Genomic DNA, 27,130 nt, shown 5'->3' on the forward strand with positions numbered 1-27,130 from the left:
GCCGAACAGAAGCAAAAGGCGAAGGTTGCGCTCAAAGAGTACAACGGCGGGATGAAGCTCCGCGCTCTTCTGAGGGATAGTGATGTCTGTGACGTCGTCTCAACGCTACAAACCGTTAAGCCCGGCGTACGTGAAATGGGTTCATTCGTTGCTACCTTCCAAGTCAAGAGCAAGGACAACGGAAAGGTGGTAGAATGGAGTGAGGATGACGGTTTCGTTCCCAATAGAGTTCGGTTTCGCCTGGCAGAGTTTATTATTGAGGACGCATTGGGGCAACTAAATGGGGGGTTGGCTAAAGAAGAGCGAATTGAGCTTGATAGCGATGGGGAGAGAGAAGATGGCCGGGTCTGCTATGTGGCTACTATCGAAAAGGCTGGACAGCTCACAAGAGCTCAACTGGAAGCAATGAAATGGATCTGGAAGATGCAGGCCACCTGCCGGGACGCTGTTCAATGTTGTACATGGATTAATAGTGAAGTCAAAACTGCTATAGAAGACCTGTTCCAGCAAAGACCGTGTCCCTCCAGCTTTTGGGGGCTTCATATTATACTCAGCGGCATGGATTCGGGTTTGATTTGGCTTATTCGGATCTTTTCTGATTTCGAGGATCGGCTTGGCTGAATGACAACGCAATGACAGCTTTTGCGGTATATTTGAGACCCTACAAGAATAACGTAGCGATCACGCTTCCTCAGAACTCAAGCAAAATGAGATCGCTTCCTGCCAAAACGTTAGAGCACATTGCTGGGGGCGTCGCCTTGTATCCGTACGTGCTGTTACCCGTAAACTTTGGGGGTGCTCACTGGGGATGCGTAGTGGTTGATAAAGCTGCTAAACAAGTCAAGACATACGACAGCATGGGTGGCAAAAAGAATCTGAAGGTTTTAAAAGCAATGGCGAGCAAGATCATTGAGAAGGCTACGGGAGAGGAGGAGTTCACTACTACCTCACTGATAGAGCCCATGCAGACCGACGGTGATAACTGCGGCGTGTTCGTTTGCCGTCTGTTCTGGGCTTGTGTAAGTAGCGACGCACCAAGTGACGTGTCAACTACTGGACTGCTGGGGCTTCGCTGGGCGATGCTGCATGCGATTTTGAAGATGATGAACTTCTAGGTAGTCAGCGGATACGCAGGATAGCTAACTAAGTTCAATACATGGTCAATACCTTGTTCAACCTGGAGAAAACATAAATGCGTTGAGGATGTCTAACTCTTTGAGAAGCTGTCACCTTTGCCGTTTGGTTGGCGGAGAGTCGTCCGACACATCTCACCAGCCCTCATTTCCACTTTTACTCATATTTCGCGCATGACTTCTACCTGGAAAATACCAGTTCAAGTAATCTATGCAGTTTGCATAAATTACTTGCACCTGATTCTTCTCTTTAATTCCGAAACCTGAATTAACAGTAAACCTGGTACCATCACTAAGCTCGTCCTAAAAACTATTTTAACGTTTATTCGTTTAATTCGCGAAAATCCATTGACGACAATTCAATAATTAAATTATACTACGTAAACATTATTTATTCGTTAATTCACAGAATACGATTGAGTATTCAACGGCTTTTGTCATTCGCCGTTGCGCACCTGCCACTGTTCATGGCTTCGACTCGAAGTTCGAGGGAGTCCTCGCCGCTGCTGCGGACGACCAGTGCAGCGTTAAGTCCGTCGCAGAAACTATCAGCCACCCCCAATACCTCGTCGCTTCCCCTCTCCGAGCCCGTGCGCGCCCCCGGTCACACAGATGAGGGGTCGGCCTTCTCGTCTTTCTTGGGACTTGCTACGACTATGACGGGTGCTTGTGTTTTGACTCTCCCGGGCGTCGTACAGGCTGTGGGGCAGATCCCCGCTCTGCTGCTGTTCGCCATGAGCGCGTGGCTAGCTTTCCATGCCTGCGAGATGCTCAGCGTGTGCTGTGACGCCGCCTGCGAGTTCTCGTACGAGGCGCTGAGCTCCCGCCTCTTCGGTGCGTCCGGTGTATGGGCCGTGCGGCTATTAACACTTGCACTTCTATTCGGTGCCATCGTGAGCTACATGGTCATCGCCATGGACTTGTTCGAGCCTTTCTTGGTGGATTTCATGAGCCGCAGGACAATCAGCCTTACCTTCATGCTCGTGGGCATCCCGATTTGCCTTCCAGAAACCATCCACGAGCTCCGCTTTGCCAACATGTTGGTGCTACTGTGTCTGCTCTACATCCTTGTGGCGCTCGGTATCCGAACAGCGCAGAACGACCCCGATTTCGCAGCGAAGATCCCAAGAAACCCAGCGGATGAGTTCAACTCGGAGCTCGCGGCGCTCTCGTATGCTCTCCCCATTGTTACTTTAAGCTTCGTGTGTCAACTCAATGTTCCGCGTGCGTACCAGGAAATCCACGACAAAACGCAGATGACAAACGTGCACAAGGCGCTGGTGGGTTGGGGACTCTTCGTCTATCTTCTCTTTGCGTACCTGGGCTACGCGTGCTTCCACGGACAGCCACCCAGCGACATCCTGACTGGCTTTGACGCCGATGATACGCTTATCAATGGAGCTCGCCTAGCGCTGGGTGTCAGTATGGTGTTGAAGACGCCCATGACTTTCCAGCCGCTGCGTCAGCTTGTGGAGATTTGCTGTTTGGGTCACGACCGAGAGAGCCTTCCGTTCCGCACAGCTATCACGGTCGTCTTTCTGCTGGTCGCCCACTTGTTCTCAATATCCTCGCGCAACTTGGGCACTGTAATGGCATTTGTCGGCTCTGTGGCAGGCAACGTGCTTGCACTAACAGTCCCTGGACTCTTCTTGTATGAAGTGTCGCGTGGGTATCTCGTGGAGCGTGACGCGTTCTACTCTCCGCGTCTGGCGCTCGTTTTTGCGTACGCTGGGGCCGTATTCTCGGCAGCCTCGCTCACTTACCTTTCGTACAATGCGCTGGTGGGTTGATACTGTACTACGGTTGCACACGAAGCTCTCGTCATTGTAACATTTAGACGCAGACAAAACATGTCACCCCGGCACAATAATCAAATGACAGCAGAAAAAAAGGAGACCAAGTAACACAATATCAAAAGACGTAGTATCTCCCGCTTAAAGTAAGTAGCGCCACTTGTTAATTGTCGCCCACGGGTCTATTTCATGCTGCAGCCCATGAGCTTCTTGTTGAAGTTCTCGCGCTCGTTGTGCTTTTTGCTTTTAAGAATTTTGACGGTGCAGCAAACAGCACAGAATCGACCTTCATCCTTGTCCTTGAGCGCTGCGTAGCTGCCATCTGACGTCGATTTACGGATCTCCGACGCCTTCTGTGAGCAGTTCTTGCAGACTGCGCGGCCACACAGAGCGCAGTCTTTTAGAGGATCCAGCAAGCTCTTGGGGTTGCGGCAGATCTTGCAGCTACCTCGCACGATGTCCGATGGAGCCACTTGCGAGCCCTCCGTCATGAAGGTAATGAGCTTCACCAGCAGCTTCTTGGGGATCGTGTCGCTCACCATGACACCATTGTGATCCGGCACGTTGATGGAGGCTCCTCCTTGCACCAGTGCACCGCCAATCTCGCCCAGTTGACGCTCCACCGCCATGTGCAAGTACGTGGTACCATTCACCAGCTCGTTTAGCGTTGCGCACGGGGCAGGAGCACGGAGACCAGTGGGAGACGATGGTGATGAAGGAGTCGATGAAGACGAAGTGGCTTTCAGCTGTCGGAATTTATCGATAAAGAGTTTGGTGATGGTTGTAGGTGTCTCCGGCTTGGCTGTCATGATGTGGATGGCTAGTGGGGTCTGTCCACGGACGTTCATGGCCGACGGGTTGGCGCCCAAATTGAGCAGAAGTTCCACAAGATCTGACGCATTCGATCTGGTGTTACTGGCTGCGAAGTGTAGCGCCGTATTGCTGTGTCGGTCGCCAGCGTTCAGGTGCTCAGAGAGCCGTGGGAGCTTGGCCAGTGCACGCAATACATCGAAGTGGCCCTTTTTGGCAGCAATATGTAGCGCGCTCTGCTGATTCTTACGGTCACGCAATGCCAGGATACCAGTCGATGACGTAACGCTGAAGCGGCGAGCAGCGGCTGGCTCCACGTCGTCGTCGGGGCTCCATTCGGTGGAAGACGAATCGGAGCTCGAGTTAGTACTGGTGGTGGAGCTGGTGCGCGAGGGATCCTCTAGATCGTAGCCATATTTCTGTAACGTCGCAATGAGCAGCTTGGCCTTGGCAGCTTCCTTCTCGTCCATCGCGTCGGTCTGTGCGAGGAGGTGTCTGGTGGTTGTACCTGCTGGTCTTAATGTGTCGGAGTTAGCGCCGATTGCAGACTAAGTGAAAACACAGATTTAGAGGCAGCTCTGACGAGGCGACAACGGACTTGACAAGTGGCAATTACCTGCTACTGGATGATCAGGAAGAGCCAGCGGAGAGGCCACGCACTTGCTTCAGGTTGCTTCGAGGCTCGCCTAGAATTTTTGGAAATGCCTCACGTGCTTCGAGGCTATAAATATAGAATGGACTTTGCTTCGTAGAGGGTAGGGCATTGCATTTCAAATGCCTTCCAGAATGCATTGTCGGCCGTCACGTCGCCTCCACTAATGCAGACTAACATCATGTCAGAACCTCCTTGATTCCATTCAAACCGCGAAACTGCTTAGCACATCGAAGTGCGAATGCGCCGGGTTTCGACGTCGATTGGATGAAATGTCCGTGACGAGCAAACGCTAATTTTACAGCGTGACGACTATGGGGTGTACCACGCCAAGAAAATCCGATCCATGACGAAGTTGTGGAGCTCGTCGTCTGAGGCGGCGTGGGCGGCGCTCTGGGTTCGCTACGACGAGGTGCTTCAGGCGCAGGTGCGTTTGATATTGCTTTATTAGGAAAACAATCAGTCGCCACCCCCCTTGACGTTTTTTGTACTCAAAAGAAGAGCGACCTGGCGACGCTGGATGGCTGGTACCTGGACACTTTTCCGCCAATTGTACAAGCGCGCGAGCCCGAGCCTTACGTGACGCAACAGGAGCTGCAGCACCTCCTGGAGTGGAAGCTAAGGAAGGGCAAATGGTGCGTCTGATGCTGAGTCCAATAGATACTGGAGTCGCCTCTTGACGCTGCGTCTGGATCGTGTAGGCGTCCCCAGCTGATGAAGTTCGTGTCTGGGTTGAGCGAGAACGAAGTCAAACAGGCCTCATTGAACGCATTTAAAGAGCTCAAGCGCGAGGATTTACGCGCTGCCACGGAGGCACTGTGCGTCTTGAAAGGGGTTCGTAACAGCCGCTCTACTAAAGTGTGCAAATGTGCCCGTTGAAAGAACGCCACAGCTGCTTTAGCTTTAGATTATCAAAGCGTTAGAAACGCCACGGTCTAACGGTGAATCATGCAGGTGGGGCCTGCCACAGGGTCGGCAGTGCTTGCAGCGTACGATGAAAGCGTTCCTTTTATGGCTGACGAGGCGTTGGAAGCGATTGCCGGTGCGTTTCGGCGAAGACTCGCGGGTCTATCTGGTCTGTCCTGTTGTGGAAAAAAAGCTTTTGCTAAACGGCTGTGTGTCGACGTGTTCGGTTGCAGGCATTATTGGTCCGCGCAAGTACACACTACCGCACTTTCTGAGTTTCGCTGAGCAGTTAAGCGCTAAGGCCAAGTGGCTTAACGAACAGCGAGCTGCAAACGACGATGCGAAAGCCGGAAACACGGGACTATGGACAGCACAGCGTGTACAGTTGTGTCTTTATGCCGAGGCACACGACGACTCGTCAGACGAGGTTGCAACTGGTTCCAAGAAGAAAGCACCTTCTCTTGCTGCGAAGCGAAAGCGAGATAAGCCAGCGACGTCGTCTCCTGCCAAGAAGAAGAAAGAGGAGAAGACACAGGAAGAGCTCGTGAAAGACCAAGATCAGTCACTGCGTCGGTCCCAGAGGAAGCGACAGCGTCCAGCAGCCTGAGTATTTTTATGTAGTCATGGGGACCACGCAGCAGAGCTATGAGATGGTATAGCTTATGGGATTCAACTTTATCGGTTATAACTTCAACATAGTCAGGTAGGCATCTCTCTGTTCATTCACTTGCCATTCCTCCCACGACTTCGAGCCATGCACCGATCCGAACTCTGACACAGCAACAGTTCCAGCGCCTCAGCGATCCTAGTCCAGCTTTCAGCATGGGCGATGGCCTCAGGCAAATATCCAAACTTGCGCTTGATTTCACCCCGAACAAGTCTCAGGTACTGACGCACCTCACCTGCAACGAGGCGTAGGCGGATTGCCATGTCCTCTCTACGTTGCTGCTGGATAATCACCATGTTCTCTGCGCCCGCTACTCGTTGCTGTAGTTGTCCATGAGTTTCACGTAGTTCTAGGAGTTCGCGCGTTAGCTTGGCATGTTGCTCGGCCAGTTCTTCCGGGATACGACCTGCGGCCTGTACCTGCTCCTTCAAGCGCTTCATCTCTTCGTGCTGGGCTTCGAAACACGCTGCCTTGTGTTGTTGTTGCGCAAATGATTGCTCTAAGTGTCCCTGGAGCCACGATAGACACTTGGATGCCACCGCGTCTAGACCTGTCACTAGAGCAATAGAGCTCAACGAGTCCGAGGATGATGAATCGGCATCTCCCGCTTCAGTCTCTGGGCTCTCAGGATCCTGGTTTCCAATGGTAGAATCAGTATTACTGTAGCCCTTGCTCATCGTGTCGGCTGAAAGTTTCTCGTGCGCATTGTTTTTGCTTCTGCCATCCCCATCCTCATCAAGATTTTCTCGCATTGCTACTAAGCGCTCCAGGTGAAGCCGAAATGACTCTCCCATGGCTGCGAGCTGAGCTTCAGCTTCGTCAGCTCGACGCTTTCTGTGATCGCTTTGAAGCTTCAGGCCAGTATTCTCACGTTTGAGCACGTCGACGCGATGCTGAAGAGCCCCACGCTCCGTTTCCAGCTCTGTTGTAGCTAGTTCAAGCGCGCCTCGGGATTTCAATGAGCTTTCGACTGCTCGAAGTTGTTGTTGAAGCTCCTTTGCGCGTTCAACTTCACGTGCAGCCCGCCGACGAGCTGGTGCCATCGCTGCCATGTGGGCTACAGCCTTCTCCTTCCATGCCAACAACTCGCGAGCCTCACTCCGGATTCGACGATTCTCTTCACGCAACAAGAAATTCTCGTGCTGGAGCTGTTGCAAGGGCTCGTAGGCCAGCAAGGCTTCAGCTGCTGTCATACTCTCCGACCAATCGGAACTGACGAGACTTCGTGGGCACAACTCGACGCGATCGTTTCATTCGTTCCAAAACAGGCGAGCAAAATGGCATTAAATTGTAATGCAGGATTCTCTCTTCTTAGGATGGCTCGCAGCAGCCAAACATCAACAACGAATCTAGCCTTTATTTTTAGCGACGACGGCTGCATCGTGTTCCAGCTCATGCGTTTTCTACATGTAGTGCTTTTCCCCGGGTTAAAAAAACGAGTTTTTCCAGAATTTAGCAGTATCAGTTTCTAAATCTACCGGTAGTTAGAAATATCATAAAATCGTAAAATTTAAGAAATTGTCGTCGCCGACAATACCGAAATCAGTTTGAAAACGAGGCTCGTAAAAGAGCTCAGCTTGAATTGCAAATTATCCGGTTGAAGCTCGGGTTTGGAGGCGCTCTAAAAAAGCGTGTTGTTAACAGCACGAAGGATACCCTTTCAGTAAAAACTGCACGGAGATTTGTCGTAACGTTATTTGCCAGCTGAGTGCGTGATGCCAATTGCGTGCACGATGCAGAATTTCTGCCAGTTGTTATGCTTAAAATCAAAAATGTGCAATCGGATTGGTTGATCTCCTTTAAGCCACATCAGTGCACGCTTTTCCACAACCAACTGAATATAATCCACATTATTCCGACTCATCATTTTAAAAGGGTATTCGATTCTGACCAACCGCAACCCATTCATTCACAAGCCACGAAGTCATGTGAGCAGACGACGAAGACGTGGAGTCTACAACGCTGCGCCGAGGGGGAACCTACACGCTTGAAGACCTCCTCATAGCTCTCAAAAGAGTTACTAAAGGGGAGAAATATGCTGCTGTGTCGCGCATGACCAACATCCCGTTGAGAACGTTGTTCAAGAAGGCGAAAGAGCAGAGAGAAGGAAAGGATCTGACGGGTAGTCGTCGTGGGACCAAGCCGACGTTGCCTATGGAGCTAGAAGATGACCTGGTGGAATGGGTGTGTGCTATGCAGCGAGTTGGCTTACCTGTTGGGCCGTCTGTCATATTGGCCAAGGCTAACGAAGTTTACATTGCAACGCTGCCCATGCCAACTCGCTCGACAGAACCAGCGACGCCGCTCACGGCTGGCTGGTACCGACGTTTCTTAGGGAGGCACCCACAGCTGACACCTCGGGTCGCTCAGCAGATCGCCCGCGTCCGCAATAACGTTGAGGCAGGGGCTGTGCGTGGCCTCTTCTACACTATGGCGCAGCTTGTTATCGAGCATAAGCTGGATAAGAGTCGCGTTTTCAACATGGACGAAACGGCGTTTATGCCGAAGGAATCTACGCGGAAGGTTGTGGCGTTGAAAGGGTCGTCCAATGTGTGGACACAAGAGTCTAAGGCAAATTTTTACATGACCGTGGTAGCTGCTGTGAATGCGGCAGGCGACGCAGTACATCCCTTCCTTATTTTGCCGGGGCAGAGGATTTATCGAGAGGAAATGGCTGCCATATCCATTGACAACACAACTGTGACTGGTGCACCCAAAGGTTTCAGTAATACCGGTATATTTAAGCTCTGGATGAAGACGTTTGACTCGTATTTGACAAGCAACAACGTGACGCGTCCCGTGGTGCTGGTCCTGGACAACAGTTCGACTCATGTCGAAATTGGTAAGTGCTTTTATATTTTATTGGAATTATTTTAATTATTAACAAGGATTTTGTAATAATCAATTTTGACGGGCTAATTTATTTCAGGTGAAGTTTCCGTTTGGTCACACAGAGAAATTTTGCTCGTCGGCCTCCCTCCAAATGCCACTCACCTCTATCAGCCTCTTGACGTGGCTGTTTTCTAGCCTTTCAAGACCATGGTGAAATCTACTTTACAAGCCAAAATGCTGCACAGTTCGGACTGTACTATTGCAAAATCGGTTGCCATCGAGATAGCGTGCCATGCGTATCGTAACGCGGTGATAACAAGCCCTGAAAACGCTGTAAATGGCTTTAGAACCACGGGAATCTATCCACCATCCTTGCCTAGTATGCAGGCTCGTTTACGAATGTTTGCGAGCGGTGGAGCACGCGGAGACATTGGAAGGGCGGCATGGATTAAGCGAAAGCGTGAAATTCAAGAAGATATACGTAGCAGTATATTACAGCTGCCACCAGCACCTCGCACTAAAGGCAAACGCTCACGACGCACCGTGGACTTTGTAGGGCGTCTTATAACCAAGGAGATGCTGCTTCAGGGTAAGCCTTAGTCGATAGCCAGAATCGTGCACAAAACTGATAGCCTCAAATTCCATCCTCACTTTTGACTAGCCATTGCACCTCACACGTTCGTTTGTAAAAAACGCAAAAATAAGTATTAGATGCGTTGGTTTTCCCTTTTTGCTTTCCAAAGACCCAATTCAAACAACAATTGGTGCCTTTTTCGCTAGATGCACCTTTTGAGCATGCCCAAAATCAGGCACTCAACTGGCAAATTACGTTAGCCAAAATATATATGTAGGATAATATAAGTTTAGTGCTTTTCACTTGGACCCCCATAAATGAGAATCTGTCAAAATCTGTGAATGTCCAAATTAGCCTTGATTGGCCGTTCTATGGTCATTTAGCCGAAATCTGTCCGATTTCGGGGGCGACAGATTCTGCGGGAATCGGTCCACTATCCTAGTAAAAGCTCAACAAACCCAGCCATTTCGAATGGAGCTTCATTGCGATGCGCTGCAAACAAGAAAGTCGAGATCAGCCAGAACTGGTGGAGTTGAGCGTGCGTGACTCTCAACATGAGACTTTCACAGCCACTTCAGTCGCTTACTTTTTTGTACCGCATGTCGAAACCAATCAGAACCTATCCGGATCGCCCAGTCTCTCGTAAACTCGGCAGAGGATTCGGTCAAATTGTGACACATTCCTACAAACAATCGATCCCACAACAAACTAGAACTCGGCACGGCGATTTTTCTTCTCTATCCGTTCGACAGGTAGACGAACGGGAACTCCCGGCAACAATAACAATTCCGTTTCCAGAACTAAAAGTGCGAGCTATTTTTTCGCCTCCGTGGCTGCTCAAGATGAACACATGCGAGGTGCAGGATGTGGCGAAATTGCGGGCGGCCGACCACATCTGCATCTGGGACACGAGTCGCTGGCCATTCCGGTATACTCACCACGGTGTCGTGTTCACGGCTGGGGAGTCCACGGACGAGATCTCCATCGCCCACGTCTGGTCTCGCAAAACAGGGCTGCGCGCGTCCCAGGCGGACTCCAAGTTCCAGCTCACAAGTCTCACCGAGTTCCTGAACGGGCGTCCGCTGCCGGACATGCGCCGCGTGCAGTACAATTCGTCACTGGTGGCTGAGGCCAGTTCATTGTTAGGCGAGGTGCATCGCACACACGCCGACGCGCCGCCGGTGGTGCTGGCGCGCTGTCGGTTCCTGTTGGGACTCGGTCAGGGACATTTCAGTATTTTGTCGCTCAATTGCGAACATGTCGCGCTGTGGTGCACCACAGGCGTGGGCTGGTCAAAGCAGCTTTTGTCCAGGACGGAGACCAAAGTGCCGTTCTTGACGTCGTCGGCCAAGTCAGCACAAGCGCTGGAGCGTCTGCAATTTCATCTGCTGGGTATTCAAGAGATGGCCAAGCAGAGGAACAAGAAGCTCGAAGACCTGGCGGGGAAGAAGGTTTATTTGAGACTCAAAGACACTGGAAAATTTGCTAAACGGTTCGGAGACGAGCTGTATTTGGTGCAAGACGATCCGAGCGAGAAGGACTGGGCATTCAGACAGAGACCTACAGCGTTGAGACTGGGGGCTCGTGTGCAGGCGTACAACTGTGTCCGTGTGGAGTTTGAGGATTATGAAAAGCCTGGAGATGTTCTGTATGCCAGTTCCAGTGGACTGAGACTCACACGACGTCGGAAGATGCAGTTCAAGCGCTGGTTCCAGTTCGAACTGGGATGGGACGGAGAGTTGCAGAGCTTGCGTCACCGACGCTGGTTTGTTGGCGCTCAGACACGCGATGGATTACTGCGTCCATTTATATCGCGAGACAAAGCTGCTACTTTCGAGATCGTTGATGCCGATGAGATGGACGCTCAGAGTCCAGTCAATGAACCTTCGTCCAGCGACTCAGAGGATAACAGCTTTCCCACAGCTCCGATCATCAAAAGAGCTGAGTCTGCACCGGAATTGGAAATGTTAAGTGAGGATGGAGACGCGAGGTAACTCTGGAACAGGACAGCGTCGGACGGTTGGACCGATATCATTATGTGGAGACATCGGCTGTCAAGTGAAGCCGCCACCGAATTATTTTTAAGAAAACTTCTTGAGTGAGAGTGTATTTGATTGTGCATGCTTCTGTATTACTGGTATCTTTTGTCGCTATTCTTAGACAAGTACGCGAGTCTTCCTGGCTATCTCTCGATGACGGAAGCTGCAAGTATCTCTCTGTAATTCTAGTTGCGGGGATGTTTGGCGCCGTAAAAGCGAGCGACTACGAGGACAATGAAGATGATATCTGTGGATGGGGAGCGGTAGATTTCGATGACGAGCTCCTGGACGGACGTGAGCGCAAGGCAGTTTCTAACATTGTCAGCCGGAGCCCACAGAAAAAGCTGACCAGCTTCAATTTCGGCACAGTGTTATGTGCTTTGCACCAGCCACAGCGAAAGCTGCAACCATCTCAAGGAGGTGAGCCACTGTCAGAGAGCCAAGCTGTCAATTTACATTCCAAGAACCAGAATGAACCTCCTGTACTTCGCAAGTTCAAGAGAAAACAGCTTCACGAAGCAAGAGAGCTTCAGCGCCACCAAAACTCCACGCCATCGCCGAGAATGACTTCAATCCAGGAAGAGAATGCTGCTATTGCTGCTTTTGGACGCCAGCGACGAATGAGAGTAGCTGCTGCGGCAATGGCAGCGAATGTTGCTCGTAAGCCAGGTGTCGCATCGGTGGTGTCGGCAGCTTTCGATGACGAATATGATGGTGGTCGTGAGGAATTCGAGATAAGCCAGAGACGGCGACCAGACGAGCTGATGATCCCTTCATCAGCACCACATAATAAAGCAGTAAACCTGCCTCACGTTGAAGAGCGTTTAACAGCGCCTGCCCGACCAAGTGCAGTGGCCAGGAAGACTCATGCTATAGTGCCTCTACCTGTGCTTAGCATCAGCTCAGACTCTGGCGGCAAGGAAACCAGATTGGCTGACCAAGATCCGATAATCGTGCGACCTAAGCGACGGCACCACAAAAAGAAAAATAGTCTGCTGCCTTGGGAATCAAATTTTCCTCCCATTCAGAATTCTTCAAGCAAGCGCAACACCAGTTCCTTAGACGCGAGTACTTGTTGTGAACCAACTCCATTTACTAGAGCTTCTCGAGCTCCTGTTGATCCCAAGCAAATTCGTGATACCACGGTGCGAGCGAAAGAGCTTCTGTCTAGTTTTCATGCGGTGAGTACGGAATCGGGCTCTACTACTTCGTTGACAACTTGTAGTGGAGCTTCAACTGCGTCAGGAGGAAAGCAAAGCAACAAGAAAGACCTGAGAGAAGAGGACAAAAGTGAGGAAGACGACGACGAAAGTTGGACGCGCGGTTACGATGACCCAGATGTGATCGCAAAGAGTACGACTGGCCTCATTCAGGCGCTTTCAACCTTCGCAGCAGGTAACGGTCGCAAACATTCGACGCTTTTAAAAGGTGGAAAGGACAAGAAGCGGCGAGCAAAGTTACAACAGCAGCAGACCCAATTGCGGAGGCATCCTAGATTTGACAAGTCGAGCCGAGTTCATGTAGTTGAAAAGCCAAAAGAAGCAGACAGAAGTGTTAGGAGGCGGAAACATTATAAGATTCGCAACAAATAAATAAGGGAAGATGCAAACTCGGGGGTCTTCATCGTAGACTTAAACCCTCTTTAATTAATGCCCAGGTAGATGTTCAAAATGCTCAATTTTTTTGAACCCTATCTCATCATAGGTTAAAGGAATTTAATTACAGTGTTGCACCGGGGGTGGACCATGTAGGATTTGCAATTAAATCAGATTTTACCGTACAAGAAATTGTTTATCCGGATTTAGAAAGATCACATCCGGAAGTTTATCAAAGGTCCAAGGGACCGAAATCGGTACAGTACAGTACTGTACTACCTCGAAGTAGAGATTTGGGCTGGTTTTGTGTGTTTCACTTTTTCTGCCGTCATAATTCTGTCGTAATTCGATACTCTTTTCGATCATCATTCTTCCCACGACCCATCTAATTCATCCTAGCTATGAGGATGGAATAATCTAATCCAGATAAAAAAGCCGCTTTTCACCAGCTCATTAATGGTGGGGATTCCCACATTTCATTTTAAAAAGGCACTGGTGGTATGAATTGTGGTATAAGATGTGGGATAGTGTGGGAAAATACGACCCATAGTGAATATAGCATATATGTATTGAAATATTTACAGCGAATTAGCTGGTACTGCTACAAAATATAAGGCTGACTTTAGATTTGGAATGTGCTATCGCTTTACAGTTCATGAACTTCTGTTTTAGCTATAAACGATTAAAATCAAAAGCGATTTATAAAAAGTACAATTACAAGCATTTAAATACAAATTATCTGTTTAAAAGGGTAATGTGATTTGAGCGAGGGTGTCATTTTCTATCCATCAGAAAAAATCTTTTTTTCAGGAGCTCACAACCGCTTTTTCCTACTGCTACGGCGACCACCGCCCGACTTCAAGATATATTTTTTGTCGCCGTGGCGGTGAGTGAGCTGATGCGGTTGCTCTTTCATACTCGTTAATTTGTGCGCAGTATCTACTAATCTACCAGCAGTCTCTGGGCTATCAAGCTTTAGCATGCACGCATTTGACCAACAGGACCACAGAGGGTATGGTGGGGTGCGGAGCAGACATATTTGAAAACGGCTCTACGTAACTCACCGTTTGCTTTCGCTTTGATTAACTCGAAACAGTTTGCGTAGCTTGGACGGAGTGGACAAACGATTTAGCCTGGTGCGCTACGGAAGACTTTGTGTGGTGATGGCCCGTATCGCTCTATGTATTTTGCGCAGAGTGGTGTGAAAAGTGACGGCTGTGAGGCCCAAGCGCCGAAGCGGTTCATGGCATTAACTTAGCAGAGTGGTGTGCGGTATGACGGCCACGAAAACAAGATAGCCTGTACTATTCGCAACTGCGAGTCTGTTGGAATACATATCGGAGACCGTGAGGTAGCGAAAGGTTGAGTATCAGATCTGGGACCCGTACCAGAGGTATGACAAACTTGGAGGAAGCTACCAACTGCCGGTCGATGCATGAGACACAGGCAGCAGCCTGTGAATGATGGATAGAGTTAGTGAAGCAGTCTTAACCATCAAATCTAACTTACTTTTCCTTTTCCACGCTGGTGAGCAAGTCTTCCTACGGATCGAGTTCAATTTCTAATTGGGTTCTGAGCCCAAATAACTACGGGAGTTTGAGCTGTGCGAGTGGTCCAAGATGGGAGAACCGCTGAAGTACACCAGCGATGATGTCCCGAAGAATTGGGACGGAAAAGACTGGCAGCAGTATAAGTGGGCGATGGAGATTGTATTCAGGGAGAAGAAACTCACGCGTATCGTGGACGATAGTGTGAAGAGATTCGCTCTCGACTGCTGAACGCGAGGAAGGGTTTGATGATCAGTAATTGTCTATCATGCAGCTTATCGGAATGTCGTTGCCAGGGGACATCTTCCACGAGATTAGGAGCAAGACAACCGGAACAGACATGTGGAAGGCTTTATGCGTGAAATTCGAGAGTACGGAGAACCAAACTACCATGGCTCATCGCGCAGAGAACATCAGACATGAGCTGGAGATGATGAAGTTGTCTTCAAGTGGAAATGTAAATAAACATTTGAGCAGAATGTTTAATTTGCGGACAGAGTTGCTTTCGTTGAATTACCAGTTTGATGATACTACCATGGTCGAGTGGATGTTGAACAGCCTGCCTCGTCAGTACGAGTTTGAGAGTTTAAAAAGTGGTATTCGCTATAACAGTGCGGATACTGTCATTACTCCTGAACGTGCTCGTGAACTGATTCGTGTTGCGGACTCGCGCCAGAGAGCTTACCAAGTTAAGAGTGGCCGAGTGAAGTATAAGAATAGAGGCAGTGGAAGTAAGCAGAAATTCGACGATAGTGCAGAGCATCAGAAAGTTGAGAAGAGCAACAACTCCATGAAGAAAAAGATGAGGAAGTGTTTCATTTGCGAAAGCACGGATCATCTGAAAGTTGATTGTCCGGATCGAGTGAAGAACGAGGGTGGGGCTACTGCGAGCGGAAACCGCGTGCAGTTGCAAATCACTTGGCTGTCAGCGTGTCACCAGACTCAGAAAATGTGGATGAAACATTAGGAGAGGTGACAAGAGATCCCGATTCGACACTAACGGATGCAGAATTGCAACCGGAAGTTAGTGAAGACGATCGATTGGAACAGCAACTTGAGCGAGTGCAGGATACTGTCAGAACAGAGAAGCATGTTGACTGGATGCATGATGGGCTTGAACATAACGAAAGTGAGGTTGATACGAGCAGTGGTTGGTAGTATTTTGACACAGCCGCAAGTGTTCATGTCATTGGAAACCCATGGTATTTCGTGGAGCTCACTGTAGACCCAAACCAGTCACAATACGTGCATGGAGTAGCATCCGATCTAGCTTCAAAGATTGCTGGAGCTGGTACTGTAGAGTTAGTCACGGATGTCGATGGAAAGCAGACCATTGTTCGGATTAACGATGTCTTCTACGTGCCTGGTGCTACACATGGACTCTTTTCGATGGGACTAGCTGAAAAACATGGCTTTGATTTCGACTACTATCGACAAGTGAGATGTTTTCGCGTAAGAAAGGAAGACAGAACGGTTGTAGTGGCTACGCCCCAAGATAGTACTTGGGGAATTTATGTGAGTCATCCTTCTGGTGGAGGGACTTAAGTTTCACAAGATCGTCTTGCATACAATCACACTGTGGCATCAGTTGGTCTTATTGGTAACTTTACGACGACTGAAGGTGTCGCTTCACTAAAACTATGGCACGAGCGATTGGGTCACATATGTCCACAGTATGTGAAGACAATGGCGGACAACAACTTAGTAGATGGCATGATGGTGACTCAGCGTCAGAAGCAAGAGGACTGTGAGGCATGTCACTATGGTAAGCAGAAGAGAAAACCTTACCAGAAGAAGATTAATCGAGGACTGAAAGCTCCAAATCAAGTCGTTTACGCTGACCTCCGGATACCTAGCAAAGGAAATGGCACGCGTTTTCAAGCAGACTAGTGATCATGGACGGGTTTTCACGGTTTGTGACTGTGCAACCATTGACGAGCAAATCGAGCGATGCCATCAGCAAGCACATTAAGGAGTATATATTGTGGGCTGAGATACAAGCTGGACGTAGCTCAGTGGGCGAAGAGAATAAGGTGACGCACCGAGCTCGGCAAGTAGTCACAGACAAAGGTGGAGAGTTTGTGTCAAACGAGATGGAGGACTGGTACAAAATACAAGGTATTGATCACATTCTTGTTGAACCGAAGAGCTCTCAGCTAAAATTGTGTGAGCGAACACATCAGTCGCTCATGGAGATGACTAAAGCAACTATGAAGGACGCAGGAGTCTCAAAGAGTCTGTGGCCTGAAGCACTACGAAATGCAGTCTACGTGAAGAACAGAGTGTACAATAAAGGCACTCAAGGGATTTCGTATGAGAAGTTGTTTGGAGTCAAGCCAGATATTCATCATATCAGGAAATTTGGAGCGGCGGCGTATGTCCATGTTCCTGTATCACCTAGCAGACGCAAGCACGATGATAACGCTAGGTTGGGATTTGTTCTCGGCTACTCAGAGAACGTTGTGGGGTGCAAAGTCTACTTTCCCGAGGAGCATACAGCGAAATTTGTGACAGACTTACGCATTTGTGAGGATGTGATCTACTGGGAGCGACATGAAGCCGTGTATGATGAGGATTGGAGTCTCTACATTTTGTCAACGAGGCTAGTAGCGACTCGAAGCAGTCAAGTGACACAGAAGATTCTGCTGCAAGCACGTCTGCATCAATTGTAGACGAGACAATGGATTTACAATCTGAATATCTCGAGGGAGGCGAGAGTATTGAGCAGAGTGGTGTGCAGCTGGGTGAATCTCAGTGTAACGAGTCTATTGTCGTGAAACACAGTCAGCACAGTGTACCTGATGTAAAAGGCAGAGAGGCGACACAAGTAATGAGTGTCGAAGATGGGAGGAGTTACTGCTGTTCTTCCAACAGAGATTGACCAGAGACCTGTGAATGGTGAACACGAGCAGCGTGATACTCAATCACAAGTAGCGAGCATACAACGGACTACTAAAACGAAGTCTCAGTTTTTGCAGGAATCATTTCCGGATGAAGGAAATCAGAATCGTGAAGTCAGACGCAGTGAACAAGGTTCACGAAGTGATTCGCTGCAAGATGAAGATACAGAGGATGTGGATCGAAGTTCAGTTGAAAGTGTCTGGTTCGGATGCATAATGTGATGTCCAAGAGGATGTTCACGATGATAAAGATGTTACCATTGCAAGTGTATGTGGGTCAGTTCAGGGAAGCGAAAATGATTTGTGTGCAGAAGACAGCAATGACGATCATGAAGCTACGGTGATCAACCAAGTTTTGACACCATTGTACGTGGGAAAGCGCACACATCGTAGCGAAACATCTTCTGAAGTGAACCGAGTCGAGACTGACGCTGCCAAACCTGAACCAAAGAGAACCAGGACTGGATTGAGAGAGGCTCATGAGCGCAGAAGACCTAGCTACTTGAAGGACTATGTGGCAAATGCAGTACAGAGTACATCGCGTATTCGTGACGACGATGGCAAACCGATTCGTGCAAGTAACGTGAAGATTCCGAAGAACCATCGTGAAGCAATGAGATCCAAGTATCGGGATTTCTGGCGTGAAGCAGAACTGGAAGAGATGGTTGCACAGAGAGCCATAGGTGTCATTGAGAAAATCGCAAGAGACGAAGTTCCACCTGAAGAGAAACCAATCAAGACAAGATGGGTTTATGCTCTCAAGTCCGACCACCAAGGTTTCGTGATACGATTTAAAGCACGATTGGTGGCAATGGGTAATTTTCAACGACCAGGAGTAGACTTTGTGGAAACATTCGCGCCTGTTGCTCGGATGTCATCCTTTCGATTGTTGATAGCTCTGGCTGCGGCGCTGAAGCTGAAGCTCTACGGGGGAGACATCAACACAGCGTATCTAAATGCCATGCTGGGAATTTGACAGTATCTACAAGGTATCGATGTCTTCCCTTGTGAGACAGATGGCCACATTTACGTGGTGGTGAAGGCACTGTACGGCTTGAGGCAATCCGGTAGAGAATGGAACTCTGAGCTGAATCCCTGGTTGTTGCGAAATGGATATTAGAGATCGATGACTGAACCATGTCTCTATTACAAGTTTGATGGAGATATCCTTATGCTAGTTCTTGTCTACGTGGATGATATTCTGGTAGCGCCAAATGACAAAGCCAGTAAGTGCGAGTTGTTTAGTGAACTTAATCAAGCTTACGGCATTCAGGACCAAGGTCTTCTGGCTGAATATTAGGCCATTGAAGTGGAGCAGACAGATGATTACATTACCATTAGACAGAGCAAGTATTGTCGTGAGATTTTGGAGACCTTTGGCTACGAGAATGCGCATTCAGTTGGAAATCCGATGGAGACGAATGTGAGACTTGTACCACAGGATGATAAAGAAGAATCAGACACAAGTTTTGCCTATCTTCAAGCAATCGGAATGTTGATGTACCTTGCCACTGGAACTCGATCGGATCTGGCTTACGCAGTGGGGCAGCTAAGCAGGTTTGTAGCTAAACCGTCCGCTAAGCACGTCGGTACTCTGAAGAGAGTGCTGCGATATCTGTCTGGAACGATAGAGCATGGAATCACGTATGATCGAGCGAATGAGGTGACTGCAAACGTCACTCCTGACGGCTATTGTGATAGTGATTGGGCTAACGATCCAGAATCGAGAAAGAGTACGACAGGATTTGTTTTTACGCTAGCTAGAGGTGCGGTCTTGTGGATGTCAAGACGACAAACAGTTGCTGCGTTGTCAACGGCTGAAGCTGAGTACGTTGCAACTTGCGAAGCAGCAATGGAAGCAGTTGCAGAGAGTAATATTTTGCAAGAGATTCTACCGAAGAAAAAGATTGATCTTCGCGTTGGAATTGACAACCAGGCCGCGCTGATAATGGCTGTGAATCCTACCTACAGTCGACGCACTCGTCATATCGAATTGCGATAGCATTTGTTCGAGAACAAGTCGAGAAAGGTGTGATTCAGTTGGAGAAAGTCAAAGGCGATGTGAACCCAGCGGATATGTTCACTAAGCCTTTGGACAAGCATCGGCTCAAGACACTAATGCAGATGGTGAGGATTGGAAATCCTAACTAGGGGAACACTGCCTCAGGAAACGTATTCTCAAAGACGAAGTGAACTTGGAATACATATCGGAGACCGTGAGGTAGCGAGAGGTTGAGTATCAGATCTGGGACCCGTACTAGAGGTATGACAAACTCGGAGGAAGCTACCAACTGCCGGTCGATGCATGAGACACAGGCAGCAGCCTGTGAATGATGGTTAGAGTTAGTGAAGCAGTCTTAGCCATCAAATCTAACTTACTTTTCCTTTTCCACGCTGGTGAGCAAGTCTTCCTACGTATCGACTTCAATTTTGAATAGAGTCACGCTAAAGTTTGAAGCTATAGGCTTTGAGATACGTAATAGAAGCCACAGACGTTAATCGGGCTGCCAAGAAAGTCTGGTATTGTGCCTTTCTCAAGCCTTGGCAATCAGACCTCAAAAGGCTGGCCCTAATAAGGAGAAGGTGGGGCTATACCTGAGATTTGATGTAATTATGGTTAAATTTCATCTTTGGCCACCACACGTCCTACGTAAGGGCCGTTCTAGAAAACAAAGTCCGAATGGTCAATTTCTGCCGGCCATTTTCACCTTGGTAGGTCCTGATCAAGAGGTCTGGCTTGTATGGATAGAGTCAGCGAAATAGGACGCAGAACTCAAATGAATTGATGCAGATCTCCGTGGCGTTAACCACATAAATTAACACAATAAAAAAATTCTTAAGCTTGTAGAGCAAACTTAGTCCTTGATTCGTCCTGTAGTACGACAAGAAGAGAGCGTTTTGCCTTACTGAAAGTCATAAGGCCGTGATTCACTTCTAAACGTTATTCAGGCTGGATCTGGAAAGGACTGGATTCGCGCAAATAGCTGGTTTGGATGCTGCATAAAAGACATTCTTATCCAGATCGATTCAAAATTTTGCCAATACCTCCATTCCGGTACTGCTGTAACCTAATAACCTGACCCAAATGATCGTATCGTTTTAAAGAGGGAGAAGAGCGAGAACTATTCCACACCAGACATCGCACAGTTGCGGTGCACCAGTCATTCCGTAACCTCGGGCATCAGCAGCTTAGTTGCCACTGACCAGCCATGGGGAGGTGGCTCACAATTAAACAGAAGAAGGCCATGATCAAGAAGGCCAGGGAGAGCTCAGCGATGACACAAGAGGAACTAGCAGCGTGGGCAAAAGTAACGTTAGAATTAAAACGGACACCAGCCCAGACGGGCCAGTGGTCGCTTCATTCTGTTGCTCTTAGATAACGCCTCGTCCCACAACACTGGCAATCTGGTCTGTACTAATGTTCGCGTAGAATTTCTGCCACCTAACACTACTGCCTTTTACAGCCGATGGGCGCTGGAATCATCGCGGCGTTCAAGGTTGCGTACCGACAGAAACAGCTTGAGTGGGTCTACAACAAGATAATAAAATTGACAAAAAGGCGTACAAGGTTGGCCAGCTTACGGCAATGCAGTGGAGCAAGGCTATTTGGCTTGACCTGCGGGAGAAGCAGACAGTCCAGAACTGCTTTCGCCATACAGGTATTCTGTATAACGCAGTCGATGATAGGAGCAAGGACAGTATTTCTTCCAGCTACGACGACCTCGAAGATGTAGAGAATCTTATAATCCGCGCTTCCCAGATATAATAAGTCTGTAGACTCCTTAAAACAATTTCAAATCTAGAGATTGGGTCGGACCACGATACCGGAATGGAGAGCGTTTGATGTTGCTGAATTTAAATCAAGCTCGATTGAGGCATTCTAGACCGATCAGACTGGGTCTTTTACATAGCAAACGAGTTGTTTCAAACGTTCCAGTTGGATTAGCCCCAAAACAACTGAATTTGCCGTAAGTCGAACACGCCCTAACTGTAACTAAAATATAAAAATTTGGAGCACTTCCTTTTTTATGTTACAGCTTAGCTTTACTGGCTTCCAGGGTAGGTTTAATGAGACCCTACGTAGGAGCGGAGGTCTTACGTAGGGTCCTAATTCGGTGCTTGTGCTTTAACATCAATTAACTTTTAGTGAATCAATGTATTTACGTATGACTATGTTGTTATGACCAGCAATTCTATAAAATGGAGTTATAGTACGTAGCCAGTTGTTAGTATATCCTGCTAGATTTAATAAATATCAGTGCTTGTACCTGCGTGGATTTGTTAACCTCGAACCATCAGTTCGAAATGGTACTTTTATAAGGCCAATCATTAGAAACGACAACATTCTTAGTTCCACTGATGAAACCAAGCACATTGTGCATGGGCGACCTCTTGTCATGAAGAGCACGGGCGTATCGACGTATGGTTTTCTTGCAGATACATGTAGCCTCTTCAAAGTGAACGAGAGCTTCAATACGCTTGTAAGGCCAGATGGCTACAGATATCACATGTCATAAAACAATCCAACACCTCGCGTAAGTATCCATATTCATTACGTACCAACCCATTTCCTAAGTCCGGATAGCTCAAATAAGTATACAGCGTACCCAAGTGTGTATAAACACGGGTAATTGCACTTTCCGAGTGACCGGACTTGGTCAACACGTCGTATTTGCGTTGTGGATAGCTTTTGCGGTGCAACAGTATGCAAAGGGACTTCGTGCGATGAAGCTTTTAGAGTTGTGCAGTGATCACGAACTCCGGGAGGGTGAATAGCTCTGCAAACTGACAGATGCCGACCTAATTAAACCTAAATTTCTTCTCACAACTGACGTCCATCTTGTCACTTAGTACGAATCGAATTGCGGAGATGACGGGGTAGAATGCGAGCTCTGGTGCAGGGTGCAGTAACCCACAAGCGCATGAGGATTCTCCTCGACACGGGAGGGAACGCTAGTGTGAACACTGACACCTTTGCCAAGAAGCTGCGACTCCGGGATGTACCCGATCACGGACGCCGTATTGGCATTCAAGGATTCTGCGAAGGCAAGGTGTCGACGACACGACGAGCGTGCGTCAAGATTACGCTCGGATGGGAGATGGTGTACGAATTCGAGATGTGGGTCATGACGCAAAGTGTAATCGTCGACGTGGTACTCGGGACCGACTTTATGATCCCAGCTGGGATTCGTTTAGACCTGTTTCACGTCGCGATGCATTTGCCGCACAAGATACAAATTTCACTGATCAAGACCAAGAACATGGTCGACAGTGAGGAGTACGGCTCTCATGTTGACGCCGGTCCACCCGAGCGTTTGGAAACTCAAGTGCATGAGTGGCGAGAATATCGACTGGCAAAGCGTCAAGTCGGGTCTGGAGAACACGTACTGTGGGTTCATCGAACGAAAATGCTAATCCCATCGGTAACGAGGGTCCGATGTGGACGGCCTCAGAGTATTCGATTGACAAATGTGTCTGACCAGACTGTACTTATCGGCGCACGACTCGATGGCCATTTGGATGCCAGATGGAGAATTACCACGAGGTGACGGCTATGTGCGTCTGGACTCCCAGAAGTACCAAGATTGACAAAGCTAACCTACGAGAGCTGTTCCAGCGCGAGCGTAAAATCTACGAAAAGTGGCTTGCAACTCAGTCTTCGCCAGTCGACCGACCAGATTTTTCAGATCCCTTTGGGGTGGTGGCACGGCCCTCTAAAACTTGCTAGCGGACTCTAGTGGTCGTCTGACATGTGCAGAGCGCTGGAGGATGGTCATGGAGGAACGTGAGCGAGCGGAAGCCCGTCTGAATTCTGGGGTGACAGCCGTTGACTCAGTTGGTGTCCAATTTTCTGGAAGTCCTTCGGACACTTATATGACAGCTTGCGGCGGAGTCAGTAGTGTGGACGAAGCCTCGACTGCACGTGTACACAATCTACTGGGTTTAGTGAACGTAGCTCATACGCCAACGAGTGTTCGTTTCGAGCCTGGGGTGACCGCGGAGACGACAAGTAACAGCGCTGGATCAGATGAGTACACCAGTCTAGACGAAACTGGTCCGGTCTTGTGCGCAGCCAAATTGGGAACAAATCATAGGTGGTTGATCCAGAAGATGCAGCCGTTGCAAAGAAGGTTATGGACATGGCACCGAGTGTTCGTTGCAAGTGTGGAGGGAATACCGTACTGTCAAGACAACCGTCACCCGAGTCTGAGGACAAAGATCACTTCCTCAGTATGCCAGCCGCCTGCTCTTCCAATATTGCGAACAAAGACTCTAGAGATGGGAAACATGCCTGTAAAAGTGATGTACTCGACACCAAGCGTTCAAATGGACATCGGTGCCAACACCAATTTGAAGGAAGAAGCCGTCGCATCTTTGGATATAAGATACATATCAGTTGCTCGCAGGCTGACAACTGAAAATAATGAAGGGACGATGGACACGGGAGTTGATTTCTGTGAGCATCCAGCTAACAAAATTGGCTTGGAGAACTACACAAATGATTTAGTCCTCCTTCCCCGAAGAGACCAGCACAACGATAAACTACAATGCGCCCAATGTTGCTAATACCCAGCTGAGGCAGATCGCCGGAAACGTCTGGTCGCTACGCTGAAGACCACGAGCCCACCTTGATTGCTGGTGGAAATGCGTTACCATCGCCAGCGTACGGCGCAGTGTGCGATATCGACACACAGGGGCACGCCCAATTAAACAGCGTACCCGACGCGTACCGCTCCGATATCTCGGCGAACTGTACGAGTTGCTGAGGCCTTTGCTGAGACCGGGGTTGACTGTTCTTTTCAGACAGTCCATGGGCATCGCCAATCGTGATTGTGTGATGAAATAGAACGGCTATGACATCCAGCTCTGCATTAATTACAAGATGGTGAGTGCTATCACCGCAATCATGGAGTATGCAATGCCACCAGTCGACGATCTGCTGACAGATTTTGAATGTTACCTGTGGTTCTGATCGCTGGATGCAGCAAATGGCTTTTGGGTCATCATGATGACCTTGCGAGCGTGCAAAATGTCGGCGTTTGTCAGTAAACTTGGGCACTTCGAATGGTTGCGCATGCCCTTAGGGCTTAAAAATGCACCGATGATATACTAACGTATGATCACAATGCACTCTTGGGGCTCGTTCAACCCCAAAGAGGTTAGTCTCAATACTCGGAGACAATGCGTTTAGCTGGCGAACAAGTCAAGGAACGTCATAAAGCAGGTACGAAAGATTCATTTTAGACCAAGCTTGCGGCAGACCGCGAAGCATCACTGGAAACAGACCCTGTACTACAATTGGTCACCAGTCCCGTCGCCGACATGTTTACGACCGGGGAGCCAGACGAATCATCGCTAGTACCGGTATTCGGTCGGCGGTCGTTTGTGGATGATATTTGCTTTCATTTTGACAGCTGTCTGTATACGCTGGGCGGATTACTGGCAAGATTTGCACAATGTCAGATCAGTATTAGCTTCACCATGAGCATCTTCTGCCATCACGAGTTTCGTCGACCTTGAAAACTCACTCACGCCGGTGGCGCCTCCGAGCAAGGGCTCTCCGACTATACGCATGTACCCGTCGTTGCTGTATGCAAAGCTGTCCCGTGATTACTGTGGATTTGTAATGTCGTTCGATGGGTCGGCGAAGATGGAGAAGTACGCGGCTACGGTAGCTATTCCTGGGTGTCGTGGGGCCTTCCCGATTGGAAGATTGTGATCGCTGAAAATGCTTATCTCACGACCACCACCTTTAACAATGCTGAGTACGCTGGGAAGATTAATGGTGTCAAGGCAGCTATTGCGCACGGCGCCGAGAATTTAGTCATTGTTGGTGACTCAAGTCTCACGATTCAACTGTCGCTAGGGGTGATCGCGTGCAGGAAGAAAACTCTGCTAGCGCTGCTGAATATGCACAAGAAAATCACAGCCAAGCTTCGATCAGCAAATTACCTCCATGTAGTACGAGAAAACAACGCTGCCGTGATTTCATTAGTCACTGAGGCGCCGGAATCGAAGGTCAGTCGCGTGGTTTTGGCTGAAACTCGCAAGTCGGAATTGATGTCACTGAACCGTATCCAAGAAATGATCTGCGAGTCGAACAAAGACGCGTCAGACGTTCCATCACGTAAAGCATAATTTCAAGTACATGTACTGACAGGCAGCGATTTTTCAAAGTGGAAAACGTTTGAGAACTTCGTCCCTGACTACAATTCACCAGAGTATGATTTTGGTAATATGGCGGTGATGACCAGGCGACAGACGAAAGCTAAGAAACGCGTCAGGTTTGTAGATGAGCACTCGGCAAAGGCTCAGGAACAGTATGAAGAGCGACGAATAGTGGCTAGTGAAGTTTTAATCGGTGGGGATTTGATAAGCCATCTTCCCAAGACTGTACCAGCGGCAGTTCCCGACGCGGAAGATGTTGTCTATAGCAATACAGTGCGAGCGACGCAGACGGTAAATTGTAGCATAGGACGAAGGGCAGAGGTGGTCAAGCATCAAGAAGGTGCTTCTGGGCCGAGCAGAAGAGCTGAAATATAAAGAAGCTTGAGAAGCCTGGATATATGCTGACCGATTCATGTTATCAGAATATGGCGTGCTTCACTATCTGCGCTTCAATCGTCGGTACGACCACGCTTGGCAAGAGGAGACCAAGCTGCGGCTAGTGGTGCCGATAACGATGATTCGGGAGGTTTTGCAGAGCTGGCACGACTCGCTAGAAGGTGGACATCCAGATGTGGCTCGAACATTTCAACGGATTAAGTCCGATTACAATTGAATTGGTCAGAACGCCGACGTGGAAAAGCATGTGAAGTCATGCCCGGATTGTAGCTCAAGCAAGAGCCATCCGCAGCTTCGGGGTCACTCACCTGACAACGTAATTCCCCGTTCCAGATTGTCTCTATAGAATTTGCCATCCCGCTACCGAAGTCTCGCAGGGGCAACACTGCGCTGCTCCTATTTCAGGGCTAGCTCACGGGATTCGTTATTGCCAAGGCTATGTCGGATACAACGGCGCTGAGTGGTGCTCAAGTGTTCGAAGAATGTGTGTATCGACGGTTCGGAGCCCCATCATTGATCAGGCACGACCGTGACCCACGCTTCCTGAGCGAGGTGTTCCAAGCATTCGCCGAGATGATGCAATCAAGATCACAAGCAGCTCTGAGCTATCAGCCGCAGGCTAATGGTCAGTAGGAACGCTCGGTGAAGTCGGTGGTGGCTTCTGTACGTGTGTACGCGGATGATCCTCTTCAGCAAGATTGCGATGAAATTGCTAAGTGGTTGGTATTTGCTATTAATACCTCCCAAGACGAAGGAAACGTCGCTTTACCGGGCCCATGGCTGGGATGCACAGTCGCCGTTGCGGGCGACGTCTTCGCCGCTCAAACGAGGACTCGACAGGCAGTCTGACGCATTATCGTGGTGACGCGAGGTCAACCGACTGCACGAGATTGTCCTGCCTATGACCCAGGATAATCAGGCTGCTGAGGAGGAGCGACGAGCTAAAAAGGGTAATGATGCCCTGTATCGACTGGAGAAAGCTGCTGTACCTAAACCAAGTGAGAACGAGCACTCGGTGGACCCATCAGAAGCTTTATTGGGTGCGAATGATCCTGTAGAGGCTCTACCGAGATCTCTCTTCGAGATTTGAGCAGGGTGTGTCTGAACATGGAGCGCG

The 27,130-nt window shown here is 49.0% G+C and overlaps 5 protein-coding genes across 5 annotated transcripts; 3 read left to right on the top strand and 2 right to left on the bottom strand.

The window, feature by feature from the left end:
• Positions 1-1,600: 1,600 nt before the first annotated feature.
• PITG_04626 (Amino Acid/Auxin Permease (AAAP) Family) lies at positions 1,601-2,923 on the top strand (the record flags this gene model as incomplete). Its single annotated transcript, XM_002905326.1, has 1 exon — positions 1,601-2,923. One exon carries the CDS (start codon positions 1,601-1,603, stop codon positions 2,921-2,923), a length of 1,323 nt encoding a protein of 440 aa, XP_002905372.1.
• A 185-nt stretch (positions 2,924-3,108) lies between these two features.
• PITG_04627 (myosin-like protein) lies at positions 3,109-4,423 on the bottom strand (the record flags this gene model as incomplete). Its single annotated transcript, XM_002905327.1, has 2 exons — positions 3,109-4,284; positions 4,353-4,423. The coding sequence occupies one exon, from the start codon at positions 4,204-4,206 to the stop codon at positions 3,109-3,111; it is 1,098 nt and encodes a 365-aa protein (XP_002905373.1).
• A 311-nt stretch (positions 4,424-4,734) lies between these two features.
• On the top strand, positions 4,735-5,901 carry PITG_04628 (uncharacterized protein; the record flags this gene model as incomplete). The annotated part of the gene is made up of 5 exons (XM_002905328.1): positions 4,735-4,815; positions 4,887-5,023; positions 5,090-5,222; positions 5,343-5,430; positions 5,528-5,901. 5 exons carry the CDS (start codon positions 4,735-4,737, stop codon positions 5,899-5,901), a joined length of 813 nt encoding a protein of 270 aa, XP_002905374.1.
• A 116-nt stretch (positions 5,902-6,017) lies between these two features.
• On the bottom strand, positions 6,018-7,154 carry PITG_04629 (uncharacterized protein; the record flags this gene model as incomplete). The annotated part of the gene is made up of 2 exons (XM_002905329.1): positions 6,018-6,629; positions 6,720-7,154. The coding sequence occupies 2 exons, from the start codon at positions 7,152-7,154 to the stop codon at positions 6,018-6,020; spliced, it is 1,047 nt and encodes a 348-aa protein (XP_002905375.1).
• Positions 7,155-10,209: 3,055 nt separating this feature from the next.
• PITG_04631 (uncharacterized protein) lies at positions 10,210-11,249 on the top strand (the record flags this gene model as incomplete). Its single annotated transcript, XM_002905330.1, has 2 exons — positions 10,210-11,136; positions 11,238-11,249. 2 exons carry the CDS (start codon positions 10,210-10,212, stop codon positions 11,247-11,249), a joined length of 939 nt encoding a protein of 312 aa, XP_002905376.1.
• Between the last annotated feature and the right edge of the window lie 15,881 nt (positions 11,250-27,130).

The sequence above is a fragment of the Phytophthora infestans genome, genomic scaffold (assembly GCF_000142945.1).
Source record: "Phytophthora infestans T30-4 supercont1.6 genomic scaffold, whole genome shotgun sequence".
NCBI lineage: Eukaryota > Oomycota > Peronosporomycetes > Peronosporales > Peronosporaceae > Phytophthora > Phytophthora infestans.